We start from the raw sequence: 17552 nt of genomic DNA, 5'->3' as shown, positions 1-17552 counted from the left end.
TTGGTCAGGCAGGATTTGCCCTTGGCAAAGCCATGCTGACTGCTCCAAATCACCTCTTCACTATTCTGGCTGATCCTTGTGGTCCTTTCCAACCCTGACTGATACTATGATACTATGATCTCAAAGGTGTTGTAGTGTCCTGGGCAAGCCTTGGTGCAGCTGGTGGCACAGTGGAAGTGGTTTGGGATGCTCACAATAACAGCAAGTTCAACATGGGGGGTGGGGAGGTCGTGGTGGGGGTGGAAAGTCCCACCTCATCCCCTTTTGCCTGGTGTGCTTCCTTTGGGCAATCCCTTTTTCCAGCAGGGAAAGCCCAGCACAGGAGGACTTAGTCTGCTTAGCCCCTTCCTCTGCCACCCTGAGCAGCTTTTCCGGAAGCAGGGAGCCAGGGTGGTGTGGGAAGACAGGGGGGAGCGGAGGGGGGGTTGCATAATGCCCCTTCCGTTGCCGGCAGCAGCAGCGGCTGCCGCAAGCCCTCTATAAACCCGCGCCGCTGCCGCCCGGCCCCTCCAGTCCGCCCCGGCAGCCGAGGAGGAGGCGAGCAGAGCACGACCAGGTAAACCCAACTGGTTTTCTTTCCTGGGAGGCTGCTGGAGCCCTGGAGCAGGCTGCCCAGAGAGGTTGTGGAGTCTCCTTCTCTGGAGGGCTTCCAACCCATTCTCCCCCTGGCCACTGTGACCCTGGGCAAGCTGCTGTGGGTGCCGCTGCTTTAGCGGCGGGGCTGGGCTGAGTGATCTGCCCGCACCGGGCTGGGGTTTCTCTTAGCAAGTGGATGAGCTGCTTCTTTGGGAGCTGTGGTGGAGACAGCCTGAAGAGGAAGGGAGGGTGACAGCAGCTTACTTCTGGGTGCCTTTCTGTCTGGTTCCTAGCTGTGGAGCTCTGTACCCCCCTCTTAACACCGGCTGCATCGATGGTGGGGGTGGGTGGCGGCTGCTGTTGTACCAGGGGTAACCTTCTGTCCCTGCTGCCTGAATATGGACTGGGGAGCTGGGACCAGTCCCTGCAGGGATGCTGAGCACAGAGAAAGGGTTTGGTTCAAAATCTGAAGTGGGCAACACAGGGAGAAAATAAGGAGAAGCTGAGGACACCAGGGCTGTGATGGTGTGAAAGGTCTTATGAGAGGAGGGACAGCAGGGAGAGGAGTTGGCTGCAGATGAGATCTTTATGGTCAAATTATAGGCTCTGAGGGCAGGACCCCAGGGTGGTGTGAGGGCAGTGTTGGGCATGTTGCTTGAGTGATACTCCTTGGGTTATTGCTGACCTGGGGGGTGCTGCTTGGGTCATTGCTGACCTGGGGGGTGCTGCTTGAGTTGTTGCTGACCTGGAAGATGCTCTTGGGGTCATGGCTGACCTGGGAGATGCTGCTTGGGTCGTTGCTGACCTGGGGGAAGCTGCTTGGGTTGTTTCTGACCTGGGGGAAGCTGCTTGGATTGTTGCTGCCCTGGAAGATGCTCTTGGGATCATGGTTGACCTGGGGGAAGCTGCTTGGGTCGTTGCTGACCTGGGAGATGCTGCTTGGGTTGTTGCTGACCTGGGGGAAGCGGCTTGGGTTGTGGCTGACCTGGGGGAAGCTGCTTGGGTTGTGGCTGACCTGGAAGATGCTCTTGGGGTCATTGCTGACCTGGAGGATGCTGCTTGGGTTGCTGCTGACCTGGAAGATGCTCTTAGGGTCATTGCTGACCTGGGAGATGCTGCTTGGGTCATGGCTGACCTGAGGGAATCTGCATGGGTTGTTGCTGACCTGGGGGATGCTGCTTGGGTTGTTGCTGATCTGGAAGATGCTCTTGGGGTCATTGCTGACTTGGGAGATGCTCCCTGGGCCACTGTTGACCTGGAAGATGCTCTTTGGGTCATTGCTAACATGGGGGGATATTCCTTGGGTCATCACTGGCCCTACTGATCCATGTGGACGCTGCTCCCAGGGCTCTGACCAAGGGGCTGGAGGAGACCTGCAGGGTCTGGTGCTATGTTAAGGTTATTCCTCAGGGTGGAAGAGCTGCGTCTGGCCGATCTGTGAGTAGTGCCTGAAGCTCACCTCCACCAGCCCACACCCCTGCAGCTGAGCCCTCTGCTGCAAGCATGGAGATCGTGGAGAGGGTCCTCTCAGTGGCCCAAGCCATCCATGCCCAGCTGGAGCAGGTGAAGTGCTGTAAGCACCAGTGCCAGCGCCTGGTGGAGCGCATCCAGGTCCTGCTGGAACCCGTCAGGATCCTCAGGGCTCAGCCACAAAAGCACATCTCCCACCACGAAGAGGAACTGCTGCGGAAGCTGCTGCAAGCACTGGGGGAAGCCCAGAAGCTGGTGACGAAATACAGCCAGAGCAGCTGGATCCAGAAGTTCCTGAGAGTTCGCAGCGCCGTCGAGGACTTTGTCTGGGTGAACGAGAGCCTGGGGGACATCGCCCAGGGGCTCTCCCTCCTGCTGCAGGCCGAGCAGAAGAAGGCTTTCCTGGAGGCTTTCCAGGCAAAGACCTGTCGCAGGCAGGATGCTGAGGACCTGAGGGATGACAGGGCCTTCTTGGACCAGGTGATTGCATGTAAGTGTGCCCGAGACCAGCTGTTGGCGCCTCCTCCCCGCTGCCGCCCAGCTTTGGCTTGAGGGCCACGGCCAAGGAAAGCCAAAGGGGCGTTTAAACCCTGGGGGAAAACCGAGCAGCTGGGTCCTGCACGTTCATCCAGCAGCCTCAGCTCTGTGTGTTCCTCTCCCCAGGTACTGAGGAGCCTGAAGATGTGGCCAGGGAGATCCACACCAACAGGCAATGTGTGGAGAGCAAGGTAGACTGGATGCAGAACGAGCTGAACAAAATCGTGCGGGTGATGGAGAGTAAGTAGGCATCGCACCCCCAGGTGCCCTGTGCTCCTGTCCTTCCCCTCTGACCCCTGCCTAACCTGGCCTTCTTCTCTTGGTGCATGGTGGGAGCAGGCCTGAAGAAGGTCAACGTTGGTAAAAGGGAAGATATCACCGAGATCCAGCGGGACCACCTCACCTTCTACCGGCACCTGCAGGACACTGACACCTATGACCTCTACGAGGGAGAGTACCTCAAGTACCCTGTAGCCATCCAAACCTTCAAGAGGCCACTGACCACAGACCCTGTGTGAGTTAGAGAATCACAGAATCAGCCAGGTTGGAAAAGACCTCAGAGATCATCAAGCCCAACCCATTACCTAATACCTAACACCTCCTGGCAACCCAACCATGGCTCCAAGTGCCACATCCAAGCCTGTTTTGAACACCTCCAGGGACAGGGACTCCACCACCTCCCTGGGCAGCACATCCCAATGGCTAACAGCTCTCTCTGTGAAGAACTTTCTCCTCACCTCCAGCCTAAACTTCCCCTGGGGCAGCTTGAGACTGTGTCCCCTTGTTCTGGTGCTGGCTGCCTGGGAGAAGAGCCCAACCCCCACCTGGCTACAACCTCCCTTCTGGTAGCTGTAGAGAGCAATGAGGTCTCCCCTGAGCCTCCTCTTCTGCAGGCTAAGCAACCCCAGCTCCCTCAGCCTCTCCTCATGGGGCTTGTGCTCCAGACCCAGCATTACAGACTCTTAGAGTCCCACTTAGAGCAGAAGTCCTGGAAGCCCTTAAGAGACAAAGCAGTTAGAAGTCTTGAGCATATCCCTTGCAGCATCCCTACACCAAACCTCTTGCCAGAAGAAGCAGCTAACTACCAGGAAGCAGAAGTCCCTGCCCAAAGCCCTAACTGAAGATCCCTACCCAAAGCTAACTGTTGCTGAGAGTGGCTGTTTATACATTCATTGTTTTCAATCCCTTAACCAGTAAAATCCAACCACATACATCAGCTAAAAAATCTGTTCCCAAGGAGAGGTGCCAGCATGTCAAGGAGGTGGCTTCTTCTGCAGGTTCCAACCCAAGGGTGCCAGCATGAGGATATTGTTCTTGGCACCCCTGGAATGTGATTGTTTTGCTCTGTGCAGCTAAGGGATTGGTCAGCTAAGGAATCCTGTACTCTGCAGGCAGCCAGCAGCTGCCCTCAGATCAGTGGCTGCAAGATTCATCACTGATCCCAGGGATCTGATTGACAGCTGGCTGAACAGGAGCCAGCAGTGTGCCCAGGGGCCAAGAAGGCCAAGGGCATCCTGGCCTGCAGCAGGAGCAGTGTGGCCAGCAGGAGCAGGGAGCTCATCCTGCCCTGTGCTCAGCACTGGTTAGGCCACACCTTGAGTCCTGTGTCCAGTTCTGGGCCACTCAATTTAAGAAGGATATTGAAATTCTTGAAGGTGTCCAGAGAAGGGCAAGAAAGCTGGGGAGGGGTCTGGGGCACAGCCCTGTGAGGAGAGGCTGAGGGAGCTGGGGTTGCTCAGCCTGGAGAAGAGGAGGCTCAGGGGAGACCTTCTTGCTCTCTCCAACTCCCTGCAGGGAGGTTGTAGCCAGGTGGGGGTTGGGCTCTTCTCCCAGGCACCCAGCACCAGAACAAGAGGACACAGTCTCAAGCTGTGCCAGGGGAAAGTCAGGCTGGATATTAGGAAGAAGTTCTTCATAGAAAGGGTGATTGGCCATTACGCTGTGCTGCCCAGGAAGGTGGTGGAGTCCCCACCCCTGGAGGTGTTCAGGAGGGGATTGGATGTGGCACTTGGTGCCATGGTTTAGTAGTCAGGAGGTGTTGGGTGACAGGTTGGACTTGATGATCTCAAAGGTCTTTCCCAACCTTACTGATTCTATGATTCCATGATCTCACCATGCTGTCCCCTTCTGCAGGAAGGTGAGGGACATCTTTGTGAAGGAGATCCAGACCCTGAAGAAGTTTGAGTCTCCCAACATCCTGCGCATGTACGGCATCTGCATCGAGGAGAAAGGTAGCGGCTGGCGCCTTAACCCTCCCCTGCCTGGCCCCGGTGCTGCCTGGTGGCAGATGGTTCCTTGTGGCCCCCTCCCAAGGCAGGGTGCTCAGGGTCTCTCCTTGCAGATGGGAGCCCCTGCTTCTCCATCGTCATGGAGTACTGCAAGCACGGGACGCTGCGGGATGTGCTGAGCAAGCAGCCCCAGCTCTCCTGGGAGATCCGCATCCGCATGGCCCTGGGGGCTGCCCGAGGCCTCTACAGGTGAGTTCCTGCAGCGTTTGGTGGGTAGGTCCACCTGAAGATCCATGCCTGGCTTCCTGCTGTCTCTCAGCAAGCAGTGGTACCCCGTTAAAGACCAACCTCAGGAGGCTGGTGAAGAGGCAGGGGGTGGGTTTGGATGCAGTAGCAGCCATCTCCCCTGGGCACTGGCCCCGACGTCTGGATTCGAGCCTGCAAAGCTCTAGAAGGGAGAAACCTCCTTCCCCAACACCCATAGGGCAGCTTCAGGAGCACCCTTCAGCACAGCCAGTTGTCCTTAGAATCATAGAACTGTCAGGGTTGGAAGGGACCTGAAGCATCATCCAGTCCCAACCCCCCTCCATGGGCAGGGGCACCTCACACTAGAGCAGGTTGCTCACAGCCACATCCAGCCTGGCTGCAAACACCTCCAAGAATGAGGCTTCTACCACCTCCCTGGGCAACCTGTCCACCAGGACAGGCAGAGAGCTGCTGGCTTCTCCAGGTGCATGTCAGACCATCCCCTACCAAGCAGGAGGGAGCCCCGAGGTGGGAAAGAGTCCACCACCAGCATGGGCACCCTTGTTCCTGTCCAGGTTGCACCAGACAGAGGAGAAGTCCCGACTCCACGGCTGCATCTGCAGTAGCAAGTTCCTGGTGGCTGGGGATTACTGTGTGAAGGTAAGGGCCACGCTTGGAGAAGCTTTGGGGAGTTGGGGCACGTTGTTTGGGAATGATCACAAAAATCTCAGCAGGGTGGGGGTTGGGAGAGACCTCTGGAGATCATCTAGCTCAGCCCACTGCCACAGCAGGGCCATTTCTGGTCAGCCAGAATCATCTCCAGGTGGGTTTGGAACCTCTCCTGAGAAGGAAACTTGATTGTGATGATCCAGAATAAAACCTGGGGTAGAGCTGTCTCCCCTGTCACCTTAGACACCCCTTGGGTCATCTGGATCATCAGCAAAGTGAGCCTTTCTGAGCCACCACCCTGGGATGAGCTAAAGCTGGGGCAGCTCACCAGCCTCCACCTGTGGTTTCTCTTCCAGAAGAGGCCACGTGCCAGGCAGCACACCAGCTTTTGCAGCCCTGGGCACCTGGCTCTGGTTTCTCCATCCCAGGGCAGTCCCCAGCCATGCCACAAGTCCCTTCAGACTGTGTTCCTACCACTCCTCCCTTTCCCTCTCTCTCAATCAGCTGTCAGGATTCGAGCTGTGTGAAACGGAGTCATCCATCAAGAGGAGAGCCAAGAAGAGCTGGAATCAAGTCTCTATGATGGCTTACATCGCCCCCGAGAACCTGAGTGACGTCAACTGCCCCTACAAGAGGCCCTGTGAGATATACAGGTGTGTGTCCCTCCAGCAGAGATGGCCACAAGCAGGCAGGTCTCTGGGGGAGCAGCTGTTGAGCTCTGGGGGCAGGGCCAGGTGTACCTGGACACAGAAGGAGCCATTTGTGGCTGGCATAGCCCAACAGTCTCCCCCATTAGGGCAACCTGGTGGCTGCATTAAGAAGAGTGTGGCCAGCAGGTCAAGGGAGGTCCTCCTCCCCCTTCTCTATTCTGCCCTGGTGAGACCACATCTGGAGTACTGTGTCCAGTTCTGGGCTCCCCAGTTCAAGAGGGACAAGGAACAATTGGAGAGAGTCCAACAGAGGCCACAAGGGTGGTGAAGGGACTGGAACATCTGCCTGAGGAGGAAAGGCTGAGAGCCCTGGGGCTGTTTAGCCTCCAGAAGAGAAGGCTGAGGGGGGATCTTATTAATGTTTACAAATGTCCTAAGGGTGGGTGTGAAGGAGGTGGGTCCAGGCTCTTTTTGGTGACAGGACAAGGGGCAATGGCTTCAAACTGGAACCCAGGAAGTTCCATCTCAACATGAGGAAACATTTTGTTTGCTGTGAGGGCGCTGGAGGCCTGGAGCAGGCTGCCCAGAGAGGTTGTGGAGCCTCCTGCTCTGGAGACTTTCAAGACCCACCTGGATGTGTTCCTGTGTGACCTGCCCTGGGTGATCCTGCTTTGGCAGGGGTGGGGTTTAGTGATCTCTGGAGGTCCCTTCCAACCCCTACCACTCTATGATTCTATGAATGCTGAGGCTCTTGCTTGTCTCTTTCCAGCTTTGGGATCGTGCTGTGGGAGATTGCAACCTCCAAAATCCCATTTGAAGGTGAGACAGAAGTATCTGGTCCTCGTTCCAGCAGCATGCTGGAAGCACAAACATGCAAGTCATTCCTGCCTCAGCTTTGATGATCCTCTGCACTGAAGCATAAACACCTCTCCCTGCTCCACTGGAGCTCGACAGTGTCACGTCAAACATGGGAGGGTTCACTGCAGACACACTTTGGGTGACTTCTCCGCTGGCTGCTGCATGCCACAGGCTGCAGCAAAGCTCTGCACTGGGTTTCCTCCCACAGAGGAGGAGAGCTCCACCCTGACACTCCTGTTTGCACACTTTGCCTAGGCTGCACTACCCAGGAGATCATGGAGAAAATCTGTAACCACCATTACCAGGCCCCTGTTGGGGATGATTGTCCTGAAGCCCTACGGAAAGTCATTGACCAGTGCCTAGCCTTTGACCCTTCCCAACGTCCTTCTGCTGAGGGTAAGTGTCCTGGACATCTGCCCCACAGGTGCCCCTCAACCAGCTGCTTCAGCACTCAGTTTCCTCTTTATTTTCCATAAGAATTTGTTTGGCTTTGTGTTTTGGGATCCCTCCTGGACCGACCTCTTTGTAGTAATGAGTCCCCCCCAATGCTGGACCTCTCTTTCTGCTCAGGTGTGATGCTCTCATATTTCATAGTTTCATAGTTTCATAGTTTCATTCAGGGTTGGAAGGGACCACAAGGATCATCTAGTTCCAACCCCCCTGCCATGGGCAGGGACACCCCACACTACATCAGGCTGCCCAGAGCCTCAGCCAGCCTGGTCTTAAACACCTCCAGGGACAGGGCCTCAACCACCTCCCTGGACAACCCATTCCAGGCCTTCACCACTCTCATGGGGAAGAACTTCCTCCTCACCTCCAGCCTCAATCTCCCCACCTCCAGCTTCATTCCATTCCCCCCAGTCCTATCACTGCCTGAGATCCTGAGCAGTCCCTCCCCAGCCTTCTTGGAGCCCCCTGCAGATACTGGAAGGCCACAATGAGGTCACCTGGGAGCCTTCTCTTCTCCAGACTGAACAGCCCCAACTCCTTCAGTCTGTCCTCACAGCAGAGGTGCTCCAGCCCTCTGATCATCCTCCTGGCCCTGCTCTGGACACCTTCCAGCACCTCCACATCCCTCTTGCAACAGGGGCCCCAGAACTGGAGGCAGGACTCCAGCTGGGGTCTCCCCAGAGCTGAGCAGAGGGGGAGAATCACCTCCCTCGACCTGCTGGCCACACTTCTCCTGCTGCAGCCCAGGCTCTGATTGGCTTTGTGGGCTGCAAGTGCACACTGAGAGCTCATGTTGAGCTTTTTGTCCACCAGCACCCCCAAGGCTCTCTCCTCAGGGCTGCTTTCCAGCCAGTCCCTGCCCAGCCTGCATTTGTGCCTGGGGTTGCCTCCACCCAGCTGCAGGACCCTGCCCTTGCTCTTGTTGAACCTCCTGAGGTTGGCTTGTGCCCACCTCTCCAGCCTGCCCAGCTCCCTCTGGATGGATTCCTTCCCTCCAGCCTGTCTGCTGCACCACACAGCTTGGTGTCATCAGCAAACCTGCTGAGGGTGCACTCAGTGCCACTGTCCCTGGCACCCACAGAGATGTTGAACAAGCCTGGTCCCAGGACTGATCCCTGAGGGACTCTGCTTGTCCCTGACCTCCCCTGGGACATGGAGCCATGGACAGCCACTCTCTGGGTGCAGCCATCAAGCCAGTTCTGTATCCATCTAGTGGTCACCCATCACACCCATGTGTCACCAGCCTGGAGAGCAGGCTGTGGTGCGGGGCAGTGTCGAAGGCTTTGCTCAGCTCCAGGCAAACGACAGCAGTTGCTCTCCTCTCATCTATTAATTTTGTCACCTGCTCATAGAAGGCCACCAGGTTGGTCAGGCAGGATTTGCCCTTGGCAAAGCCATGCTGACTGTTCCCAATCAGTCAGCATATTTAGCCACGCCAACAAACACCAGGCTGTTCACCTGGCATCACACCAGAGTAGGATTTTTTTCCTCAGAGAAGCACCCATCTGGGACCCAAGCAGTGTCTGGGTTAGTCCCTGCAGAGCCTGAAGCTGGAGGAGCAGCCACAAGAGTGCAGGAGCATTTCTACCCTGGGCTTTTGAGCATTAAATTGCAGTCTCAGCAACTGTTCCATGGCAGGGAAGATTTCACTCTCTCTGAAGTAGGTCTGGGTCTGGTCCAGGTGCATAACTGGTCCCCATCAGTGTGATCAGCAGGACAAGTGAGGTGATTCTGCCCCTCTGCTCTGCTCTCCTGAGACTCCACCTGGAGTATGGTGTCCAGTTCTGGTGTCTCCTACACAAGAATGATGTGGAGCTGCTGGTGCAGGTCCAGAGGAAACCACCAAGATGATCAGAGGGCTGGAGAAACTCCTCGATGGGGACAAGCTGAGGGAGTTGGGGCTGTTCAGCCTGGAGAAGAGAAGGCTCCAGGGAGACCTTAGAACAACCTTCCAGAACCTGAAGGTGGCTCCAGGAGAGCTGGGGAGGGCCTTTTGACAAGGGCTGGGAGTGCCAGGATGAGAGACAGTGGCTTTGAGCTGGGAGAGGGGAGATTGAGACTGGAGATGAGGAAGGAATTCTTGACAGTGAGAGTGGGGAGACACTGGCACAGGTTGCCCAGGGAGGTTGTGGAGGTGTTCAAGGCTAACTTGGATGTGAGTTTGAGCAACCTGGGCAGTGGGAGATGAGCCTGGCCATGGCAGGGGGGGTAGAACTGGATGATCTTTAAGGTCTCTTCCAGCTGAAACCATTCTATGATTTAACAAAAAGAGCAGGAAAAGACAGAGGAACTTTTCTGTCGTGCTTGAGGGCACAGAGGTTGTACCCTTCCCTCAGTTCACCTCTCCAGGGCAGGGGGGAAAGCTTCCTTCATTCTCATCCACCCCATCCCACGAGGCCAGTTTCCATTCAAGAGGTGTGGAAAGTGTGGTTGAGAAACCATGATGGGCTGTGCTCTGTGTGCCTCACTCAACCCTGGTGCAAGCAACCTCCCTGTCTGCAGCGGAAATGTTGTGGTAACGCAGTCCTTGTCCTGTGCAGAGATCGTGGACTCGCTGGCAGACCTGGAGAAGAGGAGAAACCAAGGAAGCTAAGCCAGGAGAACAGGGATGTGTGACCCAAAGCAGCCAGGTGCCTCGGAGAGCGAGCCAGGGGAAAGCAGTGTGCCTGCCTGCCTGCCTTCCTCCTACAGCTTGCTCCTCTTCCTCGCCTCAAAGAGACTCATCAGGGCAGTGCACCAGGCTTGTGCCCGTGTGCTGGAGACCTCCATGGAGCCTGCCTGGGGTCTTCTCAGAGGTGTGAGAGACTACATCTTGGCTCTCCTGATAGGACTCAACACAGATAAAATCACCTCTGCTGCTTGCCCAGACAATAGCTGATGTGTATTGGGCAGACTCGCTGGAAGGTGCCTAGATAAAGATTGCTCAGCAGACTGCAGCTGCCCTGGAAACAATGGGCAGAGGCAACTGCTATCCATACTCTCTGGAATATGCATATTCACCACCTGGACTCACACCTAAAAACTGTGTTAAAGATCTGAGCAATTACTGGCTTGGGAGAAGGAAAAGACCTGGACAGTGCTGCTGAGAAGGAAAAGCCCGGAGCAGTGCTGCTCTGAGGAAAACCAGAGAGAACACCAGGAGAGGCAAAAAATGACAGAGACATCACCAGGTAGCCTGGAAGAAGCAGACCAAGAGGAACCCTCTCTCTGTGTCCTAAGTTCTGCCTGCTGCAGCTCATGGAGCTGAAGAGGCTGCTCAGAGGACAGCACAGACAACAAGGTCGACATTTCCTCTATGCCAAAGCTGCAGCAGCCTTTCTTCACAGACCCAGCATCTCCTCCTTTCCAAAGCTCCAGCAGCCTTCCTCCACAGACTCAACCTGTCTTGGGGGGTGAGGGGTGTGACAATATAATTCCTTTTAGGAAAGAGGTTGACTTGCTGGAAAATGTCCAGAGAAGGGCAACAAAGCTGGGGAGGGGTCTGGGGCACAGCCCTGTGAGGAGAGGCTGAGGGAGCTGGGGTTGCTTAGCCTGGAGAAGAGGAGGCTCAGGGGAGACCTTCTTGCTCTCTGCAACTCCCTGAAGGGAGGTTGTAGCCAGGTGGGGGTTGGTCTCTTCTCCCAGGCAAGCAGCACCAGAACAAGAGGACACAGTCCCAAGCTGTGCCAGGGGAGGTTTAAGCTGGATGTTAGGAAGACGTTCTTCCCAGCAAGAGAGATTGGCCATTGGAATGTGCTGCCCAGGGAGGTGGTGGAGTCCCCATCCCTGGAGGTATTCAGGAAGATACTTGATGGGGTGCTTGGTGCCATGGTTTAATTGATTAGATGGTGTTAGGTGATACGTTGGACTCCATGATCTCAAAGGTCTCTTCCAACCTGGTTAATTATTCTATTCTATTCTATTCTATTCTATTCTATTCTATTCTATTCTATTCTATTCTATTCTATTCTATTCTATTCTATTCTATTCCATTCCATTCCATTCCATTCCATTCCATTCCATTCCATTCCATTCCATTCCATTCCCTATTCTATTCCATTCCATTCCCTATTCTATTCTCTCTCCCTATGCTCTCTCTCTCCTTCTGATCCATCCACTTTATTTGTGTAATAAATAGCCTCAGGGCTGTTGATATTTTGGCCTGGTTTGTGCCTCTAATTTCATGACACGGCAATATTCAAAAGAACTGAGTCTCTTTCCCTCTCTGAACCGAGACAGGTGGCCCAGGGAATCCTGCCACAGGTTCCCAGGTGGCTCAAGGGGAGGCTGACAGCTGAAGGCGGCGGGAGGGACAGGACACAGAAGCTCCGGGCTACGAGTCCCTCCGGGTTCCGTCGGGGCACGGCGGACCGCCCCAGCTCCGCCCTCCCCCCGCCCCAGCACCGCCGCTGTTTGAATGCCTCCGAGCTCCCGCTCTTTTCCCCCCGCCGGCGGCTTAACCAATGGCAACTCGCTACACCTTGCTTTCCCCGCCCTCTTGCGGCCGGCGAGGGTCAACCAGCCCAATCAGCCCGGCCCGCCCTAAGACTCTCTGACCAATCAGAGCAGGCTCTGTCTTCCCGCCCCTTGCCCTATTCACCCTCCCTTCCGTCAGTCGGACGGACAGAGCGACTAACCAATGAGAAGGCGGGGAGGGGCCCGGCTCCCCCAATAGCAGAGGGTGTAGCGATGTCAGCTGGCCAGTAGGGCGGCGGGGGCGGGGCGGCGCGGAGCTCGAGCAGGGCGGTTGGGCCCGCGGGCAGGTGAGCGGGGGGCGGCGGAGGGTGGCTCTGCCCAGCCCGGAGTCCCCGCGGCGCGGCTGGGCTTCAGGTCATCGATCCCGGATGCCGCGACGGGCTGCGGGGTTCCGCCGCGGCCTGGACTCCGGGGTGGGAGAGCGGCGGGCTCAGCCCCAGGGGCCTAGTGTCCGGGCCTGGCGGCTGGGCTGCGTGGGGCGGGGAGTGTAACCCTCTGCGCCCTTTCTGTGCTTGGAGCCGAGTTGAGATAAGCTGAGCTGCGCGAAAAGCCAGAAATAAACCGCCGCGCTTCGGTGTTTAGGTCGTGTTTGGGGGGTATTTGTTCTGTGGGGGGGTTAAAGCAGCCGTAGCGTCGTACCCTGGTGGAGAGCTGTAGGAGCGGGGCCTGGGTTGGCAGTCGGCGAGCGCTGCGGAGTCCCTTCCAGCAGGGGAGGCTTGTGCAGCGCTCAGCTGCGCAGGGAGGCCTCTGCTGCTCGCTGACAGCACCCACCTGTGCCTCCCGTGGGCCCAAGGGGCTTGTTTGTGCAGCCCCCTCCCCCCCCGCGGGCTCTCCCGGCGGCTGGCAGGGAGGCAGCTGGCTGGAGGCAGCGCTGGCCTCTGCCCCTCTCGGGGAGGCTCGGGTTTGATGGTGAAGTTGCCGGGTTTAACCGGGTTTCATTGGTATTCATAGCACCAGTCAGGGTGGGAAGGGACCACAAGGATCATTCAGTTCCAACCCCCCTGCCATGGGCAGGGACACCCCGCACTAGATCAGGCTGGCTGGGATTATTCTTAGTGAGAAATACCCGGAGTTAGTTAACCCGCGGTGGTGAGTGCTTGCAGTGGTTTCAGTGTTAATTTGTGGGGAAGGGTCTCTTGTGCTTATCACAGGTGGCAGCTGTATCCTGGATGCCAGATTTGTGCTCCAGCAGCGGTGCTTGGTCGTGGGATGTTCTCATAGCTCAGCTGTGTGACTGTTCAGGGGGGGAGGTGGCTTTTAACATCTCTTCTCAGCTTGATTTAGATTGGGTTGGTACTGAGGAGAAGCATCATGAAATTATTCTTAACTTAGAGTTTATGTAAAGGTCAACAAAGCCTTACAGGGGGGGAGATTCTTTTTACAAGAGCTTGTGGTGAGAGGTGGTGGAGTCCCCATCCCTGGAGGTGTTCAGGAGGGGATTGGACGTGGCACTTGGTGCCATGGTTTAGCCATGAGGTCTGTGGTGACAGGTTGGACTGGATGATCTTTGAGGTCTCTTCCAACCTTGGTGATTCTGTGTGTGATAAGGGGGAATGGCTTTGAGCTTGAAGAGGGGAGATTGGCACTGGAGATGAGGAAGAAATTCTTGGCAGTGAGGGTGGGGAGACACTGGAACAGGCTGCCCAGGGAGGTTGTGGCTGCCCCCTCCCTGGAGGTGTTCCAGGCCAGATTGGATGAGGCCTTGAGCGACCTGGGCTGGTAGAAGGAGTCCCAACCCTGCTGCCATGGGCAGGAACTAGATGCTGGAGCAGGGGCCTTGGACTGGGTGGTCTCCAGAGGTCCCTTCCAACCCCCACCACGCTGGGATTCTCTGTTGGGGAATATACAGCACTTGCAGTGAGCTGCAGGTGAGGGTCACAGTGAGCTGTCACCACAATGGAGTTTTACTCCAAGCAGCTTGAGAATAAAGCCAGGGCAGTGAGAGGGCTGTGCTGCAGAGCTTCCCTTTGTGGGTGTTGGTGCAGTGCTGCTCACCATGGAGGATCTCTAGAGTGCTTCCAGATTGTTCTCCAAGATCCACATGAACTTCCTGGCAAGTAGATGATGCCAGCAAGAAACCTTTGGCTTTCCACATCCACCTAAAGACTTACTGAAGTTGATAGGATAGAGCAGACCAGGTTGGAAGAGACCTCCAAGCCCATCGATGTTGGGATGTGCCTTTGGTGCTAGCTGCTGCTGAACCAAAGGCTTTGAGTGCAGGGTTCTGGGATGGTGCTGCCTGTTCTGGGCACCTCAGGTGCCTGTATTGACTTGGGGTGGTTTAGCTCTGCTGTAAAAGGACAAACTCTGTTCTGAGTGTGAATTCAAAAGGCTTTTGTAGTGCCTGCCAGCTGCACCTGCTGCTCTCCACCGTCAGGCTTGGAAGCAGGAGCACACTTGCAACTGAAGGCTGATGGACTTCTCTAGACTGATGGACTTCTCTTTATCTCTCTGCAGAAATGGCTCAAGAAGAGATGGAAGTTGATCTCCAGCCCGTGGCTGCTTACTCCGCAGAGAACCCCGGGAGGCTTCCCCCGGAGCCCTCTGCTCCGGCGTCGCTGCCGTCCCAGACCCCAGCGCTAGGGGAGGGAGGAGGCAGCCGCCTGGCCGTGCTCCCTGCCGCTGTTGGCACCCCGAGCGCCGGTGCAAGCGGGGAAGCTGCCGCTGGGCCTGCCTCGCAGCCGGCCCCTGCTGCTCTCCATGGCCTGCAGAGGCCGCAAGGGGCCTTGGATCCCCCTCGACCTGTGCCGCAGGCCACGCAGCGCCCGCGGGTCAGGAGAGTTCGCGGGCAGCAGAGGGTTGGAGGCTCCCGGAGGACAGTCAGCACCAGGTAAAGCAGAGATGGGCCTGAACTGCACTCCTGTCACCTCTCTTACCAGTGTGGAACCGTCTGGCTCACTCTGGGCTGTGCCCATGTTCTGGGCAGCTCACATGCCCTTTAAGCTTGGTGGCTCAGCACACTGATCTCTGCTGGCAGGGTGGTTTGCCCTGGTGAAGTGAGTCCCCTCACTTAGTCTGGAAGAGAGAAGACTGAGAGGAGCTCTGATGAGTGTTTATAAATATCTGAAGGGGGGGGGTGTCAAGAAGAAGGTGCCAGTCTCTTGTCAGTGGTGCCCTGTGATGGGAGAAGGGGCAGTGGGTACAAACTGGAGCGCAGGATGTTTGACCTGAAGGTGAAGAGAAATTTCTTCCCTGTGAGGGTGCTGGAGCCTTGGAGCAGGCTGCCCAGAGAGGCTGTGGAGTCTCCTTCTCTGGAGACTTTTGAGGCTCATCTGGCTGTGTTCCTGGCTGACCCTGCTTTGGCAAGGGGTTTGGACTCAACCCCCAGAGGTCCCTTCAAGCCTCTCCCACTTCATAATTTCTTGGTGGGGGGAACCCCTGAGCCCTCTTGCTTTCAGAGCTGCTGCTCTCACCATCCCCACTGCTCTGCCAGGTTCCTCTCGGTGCTCCCTTGCAGCACTGCTGATGCTCAGCACTTCCAGCCAGCCTTCAGCTCAGTGGAGCTTGTGCTCTGCTTGCATTTCATCTTTGCTTTGGAGATGGCCTGAGCAGGTTGTCTGGTGGCAGCTGCTGCACAAATGTGCAAAGTGAGATAGTTTTTTTTCCTGTGGGGTTGGGTTGGTTTGGTTTGGTTTCCTCCAGGCAAAGAGAGGAAAAATGCAGTATTTTTTTTGGGGGTAGTACCATTTGTGATGGGTTTTAAAGGGCTCTCCAGCCAGAAAGAAATCCCCAGTCCTGCTTCATTTGGGTTTTGTAGCTTTTGTAAATGCCAGGGGTGAAATTGTAATTAACTGGAGCACTGCCTTTAATGTGGGGAAGAAGTGAGAACAGGAATTCCACACCTTCCCAGATGATTAAGCATCCATCACTCTGCTGTTTGCCCTTGGATTGCCTGGGAAGGTCACTGGAGCTCTCAGGGCTAGAAGGCAAACTGAGAAAGTTCCCTTTTGAATCTGAGGGACAGTTGAGATGATAGCTGAACTGATTGGGGGGGATGGGAGGGGGGAGTGGGAGGATGTTTCTGTCCAGGAGTGAAGGAGAGAAGAGGGAAAGCAGAAAGATGAGGCACAGGGTAGGCAGTGAAGGAAACTGATAGCAGTGGCTTTGGGAACCAGGTGTGGACTGGGATTGTCAGGCTAGGGTAGGAGTTCCTGAGGCTGTCTGTGAACAGTCCTTAGGGTGGGTATTGCTTTGCTCCTCTTCAACCCCTCCTTACCACCCACCCTAAAAGAGGAGAACATCATTGTGGCACTGAGATGGAGCTTTGCTGTGAGCAGAAGGAATGCTTGCTGATGGTTCCTAGGGTGGGCAGTTGTATGGGTTGCCCATCTACCCAGGAAGGTCTGACCCAGTCACTTTGTCTTCCCATTGCAGTCAGAGCCTGGGAGTTGTACTGCAAACCAGCATGGAGAAAAGTGCTGAGCCTTTGCCTTCCCCAGAGTAACTGGCTGGGGGTTGTTTTCTGTTTGTCTGGACCCAGGGCAGCACTGGACAGTTACTTTCAACTCAGGAGGACACAAGAGCCAACTACAGGACCTGTTCTACACCAGGAGCCCTCAGGTGTTTCAGGGAACAACCAGCAGCAGGGCTCAGATGAAACAATAGAAGTGAATGACTCTGACAGCAGCACTACTGAGGAGGAGGAGGAGGAGGAAGTGGAGGCTGCAGCACCATCAACCCAGGAGATTCCTCCAGCAGCTGGCTCAGGAGGTTTGTGCTGTAGTTGATCTGTGTAGAGACCAAGTTCAGGAGCTCATCTTGCTGTGCTACAGGCTGGGGACAGAGAGGGACCTGGGGGGAGTGGTGGAGAGCAGCTGAACAGGAGCCAGCAGTGTGCCCAGGGGGCCAAGAAGGCCAAGGGCATCCTGGCCTGCAGCAGGAGCAGTGTGGCCAGCAGGAGCAGGGAGCTCATCCTGCCCTGTGCTCAGCACTGCTCACGCCACCCCTTGAGTCCTGTGTCCAGCTCTGGGCTCCTCAGGTTAGGAAAGAGGTTGAGCTGCTGGAAGGTGTCCAGAGAAGGGCAAGAAAGCTGGGGAGGGGTCTGGGGCACAGCCCTGTGAGGAGAGGCTGAGGGAGCTGGGGTTGCTTAGCCTGCAGAAGAGGAGGCTCAGGGGAGACCTTCTTGCTCTCTCCAACTCCCTGAAGGGAGGTTGTAGCCAGGTGGGTGTTGGTCTCTTCTCCCAGGCAAGCATCACCAGAACAAGAGGACACAGTCTCAAGCTGTGCCAGGGGAGGTTTAGGCTTAATCTGAGGAAAAAAGTCCTCCCAGAAGGAGATTGTCCATGGGAATGTGCTGCCAAGGCCAACCTGTCCCCCAACACCATCTGATCAACTCAACCAGGGCACCAAGCACACCATCCAGGCTCTTCCTAAACACCTCCAGGGCTGGTTTAGGGGGAGCATGGGAGGGTTG

The 17552-nt window shown here is 56.2% G+C and overlaps 2 protein-coding genes across 3 annotated transcripts in view; both read left to right on the top strand.

The window, feature by feature from the left end:
* Window positions 1–476: 476 nt before the first annotated feature.
* MLKL (mixed lineage kinase domain like pseudokinase) lies at window positions 477–11772 on the top strand. The gene is made up of 11 exons (XM_068166530.1): window positions 477–556; window positions 1987–2536; window positions 2710–2823; window positions 2923–3097; window positions 4717–4814; window positions 4925–5060; window positions 5633–5717; window positions 6231–6379; window positions 7146–7195; window positions 7490–7630; window positions 10225–11772. Exons 2-11 carry the CDS (start codon window positions 2080–2082, stop codon window positions 10275–10277), a joined length of 1458 nt encoding a protein of 485 aa, XP_068022631.1. The 5' UTR covers window positions 477–556; window positions 1987–2079; the 3' UTR covers window positions 10278–11772.
* Window positions 11773–12384: 612 nt separating this feature from the next.
* The window catches only part of RFWD3 (ring finger and WD repeat domain 3), a 38767-nt gene continuing 33599 nt past the window's right edge, over window positions 12385–17552 (top strand). Inside the window, exons 1-3 of one of the 2 annotated variants that reach the window (XM_068166534.1) lie at window positions 12385–12426; window positions 14597–14969; window positions 16620–16849. In XM_068166534.1, coding sequence (XP_068022635.1) covers window positions 14599–14969; window positions 16620–16849 — 601 coding nt within the window. In that variant the 5' untranslated portion in view covers window positions 12385–12426; window positions 14597–14598. Of the gene's footprint in view, window positions 12427–12560; window positions 12722–14596; window positions 14970–16619; window positions 16850–17552 lie in introns of those variants that run through there. The other variant, XM_068166535.1, reaches the window with a different exon arrangement.

This window comes from Melanerpes formicivorus, unplaced genomic scaffold (assembly GCF_026170545.1).
Source record: "Melanerpes formicivorus ecotype bairdi unplaced genomic scaffold, bMelFor1.0.p_v2 SCAF_102, whole genome shotgun sequence".
NCBI lineage: Eukaryota > Metazoa > Chordata > Aves > Piciformes > Picidae > Melanerpes > Melanerpes formicivorus.
The sequence above is the reverse complement of the archived record's forward strand: the minus strand, read 5'-3'. Positions and strand labels throughout refer to the sequence as shown.